This window comes from Otolemur garnettii, unplaced genomic scaffold (genome assembly GCF_000181295.1).
Source record: "Otolemur garnettii isolate 467f Iridium unplaced genomic scaffold, OtoGar3 scaffold00084, whole genome shotgun sequence".
NCBI lineage: Eukaryota > Metazoa > Chordata > Mammalia > Primates > Galagidae > Otolemur > Otolemur garnettii.
This window is the reverse complement of record NW_003852479.1, coordinates 3294929-3299014: the sequence shown is the minus strand read 5'-3', so window position 1 is coordinate 3299014 and position 4086 is coordinate 3294929. Positions and strand designations below refer to the sequence as shown.

The window sequence follows — 4086 nt, the reverse complement described above, 5'->3', positions numbered from 1 at the left end:
TGTAAAATGTATTAAAAATTACAGTGACTCGTTTTTTTTTTGTTTCATATGCACAATAAAATGGCAATAAAAGCCAACCAACCCAATACACACTCAGTCTTGCATATGAAAATTTAACAAAATATATTATCAAATTTTCATTAGTCAACAAATGAACTGAGTTGAGTTAAAAAGAACCTTAGACCTGAGTGTTAAAAATTTTGCTCATCTAATCTTGTGGAATTTCAGTAAAGAATTAGTATTTAAAGGAAAACTTACAGTCTTTTATATGTAAGTTAAAAAAAAAAAGAAAGGCTAAATATTAATAAATCAAGTGCATGAATTTAAAACACAGAAGAAGGAAGGCAGAATAAACCTAAGGAAAGATGGAGGTTAAAAAAAATAAAGAATGAAATTCATGTAATAAAAGCAAATTTTCTAGAAAAAATTTAAAATTCATAATACAAAAGTTGCTCTTTGAAAATTTTAATCAAATGGACTGATTTATGTCACATTTTATATAAAAAGTGATATTAGAATTTATTTTAATATAAAGTGTCATTTATTTATTGTGACAATAATTAATAATAAGGAGTAAATATTAAAAATAATGTAGGAATTTTTTGAGAAATACTTAAATGATAACAAAAATTGAAGGCATTCTGTGTCAATAATAAGAAGGCTTAATAAAATAGGAATATGCATTTCCCCTTAAAATGTTTTGCAAATTTAGTGGAATTCCAATCTAAGCCATAAAAGGGATTTTGAGGAACACAAATAGATAATTCTATACTTCATGTCAAAGATGATACACTTTTAACTGAGGGTTTGTTTTGCTAGTTTAAGCTGTAGTGATCAATACAATGATCACTGGGCTATGGATGTGTAAACAGGTTAAATATAGCAAAATCAGACACAACTCCATGCATATATAGAAACTTGTTTAATTATGACCCCATCGCTGCAGATCAGTGAGGAATGTATCAACTATTCTTGTGAATAATTGATTATCCATTTGAAAATCTAAATAAAATGGAGTTATTTCTCAAACCACATATAAAAATCTATCCTAGATAGATGAAAGACCTGTGTTTAAAAATTAAACATTATCTATCTTAGAAGAACTTACGAGAGTTTAAATTTATGACTTCAGGTTAGAGTACTAATGTCTTAAACAGAATGCAAAGAACACAGATTAGTAAGGAAATGTATATAAATTGACCTCAAAAAAATGAAAACTTCTGTCCATCAAAAGATAATTTGAAAGAAGTTAAAATGAAATAAACTTACATACAGGGGAATGATATTTTTAGTTCATGTAGTCAATAAATAACTAATACTTAATTTCAAGTGCTTACTGTAAATCCGTAAAAAATAAGAATAGAAAAATTAGTAAGATATAGAAACAATTCTATAGAAAGAAAAACCCATATGGATTCCTTGTAAATATAAATGAGTTCTCAAATTCTCTAGTAATCAGAGAAATGCAAATACAAACCTTGATAAAATAAGTTTCATGTAGATGGGTGGTATTAGTTAAGTCTGAATATGTTAGGAGTTGGTAAGGAAATGGGTAGTAAGAATTTCATGTACTGTGATAGTGCTTGTGAAGTGTTATACTTGTTTTGTTTTAATTATTCCCATTTCTAATAAATCAGAAAAATAATTCCATGTATATGTAGTATAGAGTAAGAGAAAAGTTTTTTCTTTATATATTTACAAGGAAAACATACAGTTTGAGTATAAAGGATATCTTTATCTTTTCTGGTACCAGAAGTGTTTCTGATTTTGGATTTCTTTCAGGGTATACAGGGTATAAGCTCTGGAAGTTGACCACCCAAGGGACTGTAACAAACTGGTCAACATACAGAGCTGGCCAACATGAGGAACTCAGCCTGCTGTGCTGATATGTACATGCAGTGCACGTCCACTCTATGAAAAATAGGTCAACTCAAGGAGGTGGTCAGGGACTAATCTCCAAATACAGAAGTCATTTGCTTCATGTACTCCTTACACCATAGCCTGAGCAAAATTTTACACAATATTTTTCAATAATTTGTGGATGAAAGGGTTTTGACTGTGTTTTGCATGTAACCCTCATATGGATTCCGATGGGGAACTTTTCCACTTCTGGTATCATGTCTACTCAAAAAGTTTTAGATTCTGGAGCTTTTAGACTTTGCATTTTCAAGGGAGGCTCAACATGGACAATAATTTCATCGAACCATTTTTTACAGCCCCAAGTTATAATACAATAGAGAACTAGATCAATATTATTGTAATTAAATTTCAGAGAAAAGCAAATTGCATTGTAATGCTCATGAAATGCCTATATATAAAACTAATCAGCATGCAAAAAATACTGTATATTGTTATATATGCATCATGTAGAAAAGTAAAGTAATTTTTGTAAGTAATAAATATTAAATTCTGGAAAGTATTTTCTGGGATAATGGTAATGCAGTCTTAAATAGGTACACTCTGGGCAAAGCTCCATTTTATTTGGAAAAATGTATTTCATAAATTTAACCTGAAATATACAAGTTCACAATTTTGTACGATGTTACCACTATGGTAATATATCTTAGGGGGAATCTAATCAAGGGAGGTGAATTTGGATTAAGAAGCAACACATTTTATTACAATGATTTAATTTTCATCATTAAATTAAATATCCTATCAAAAGAGATAATAAAAAATAAAAACATGATACTAGAAAATGTTTAAAGATACAATGAAGAACAAGTTATGTAAATTCAGGCAATTACAGACAAGCATGGGGCAAAAATGGACAATAAAAGATGGCACTAAGGAAGAGTACATAAAGGCGATAACACATCCAGATAACATATCCAGATAACACATCCATCCAGGGTGGAGCCTGTGGCTCAAAGGAGTAGGGTGCCAGCCCCATATACCGGAGGTGGTGGGTTCAAACCCAGCCCTGGCCAAAATCTGCAAAAGAAAAAAAAAATTCCAGATAATAGATGATTCAAGATAATGAGTTAAGACATAAAATTTGAGGCTGCAGGCAAATGTGATGATCTGAACACAATAAATAATAGATACATTTGTTATTTAGGTGGGAGCAGATATCTGTGGATTTGTGGGTGAAACCACAGAAGAGCTTTGCAGAAGGTGGATGCAACTGGGAGCATTTTACCCGTTCTCCAGAAACCACAATGCTGATGTGTACCAGGTAAGTGTTCTTAATGTTTTGAAATAAAACACAGCCATATTTTGAACAATACAAGTTATACGTGTTAAATTTATAGACGATATGGTCTGAAAGATTGTAGCTTTATTTTTAAAGAATAGTTAGAAGTATTGTTTTTAAAGCTTCTCTCTGTATTTTGTATGTAAGAAAGGGTTAAACAAGGAAATCATGATAAAAAAAGTATTCATGACCTAAATATGTTATTTAAGCCTAAAGAATATGCTGTACAAATTGTTAAATCACTGGTATTTTAAATTAGCACCAACGTTTTTTGAATATGGATTTGTGCATTCTAATAATGTAAGTTATACATCACTTTTCTCTCATAAAATATCAGGATATACTATCAAGGAGTTCCAGTTTAGGGGTTTTGTTAGAGAAAAATGACAAATTAAAGACAGTTTCAAAGCAATTTGAATCCAGAGTCTTTCTATAATGAATAGCTTGAATAAATATATTGAACTAATACTTTTAAAACATGAGTTTGGACTAGCAGGAGAAGAATATGAGAAAATACAGAGCTATTCTACCAGAACTGGGGATTCAGCATGCTGGGGCTGTCAGAGGCTTATTTTTCTCAAGGAAATGGTGAAAATCCTCTTAGGCAATTAAGTACATGTTTATTAAAAAATTATTCAGTGCTCACACCCTAGTTGCAATGTGGGCTCTTATTCTGCTTGAGAGGTGGAGCAACTGCTCAGCTCAGCCCGGAGCAGGCAGTGTAAGACAGAATTAAAGATGTCAGCGGAGTTTAGTTACTTCCAAACCCACCTAACTGATACATTCAAGAAATCTGTGTCCATGGAAACTTCTGATACTCATAACATTACATTCTATATTCATTTATGTTCTCTGAACAGCAGTTTACAAGATATTCTTAGCTACACTAG

General features: G+C 31.1%; 1 protein-coding gene across 1 annotated transcript in view; it reads left to right on the top strand.

Annotated features, from left to right (window-relative positions):
- The window catches only part of SI (sucrase-isomaltase), an 86407-nt gene that overhangs the window by 31543 nt on the left and 50778 nt on the right, over positions 1–4086 (top strand). The window contains exons 13-14 of the mRNA XM_012808109.1: positions 1783–1792; positions 3062–3178. Of these exons, the coding sequence (XP_012663563.1) occupies positions 1783–1792; positions 3062–3178 (127 nt within the window). The remainder of the gene's footprint in view (positions 1–1782; positions 1793–3061; positions 3179–4086) is intronic.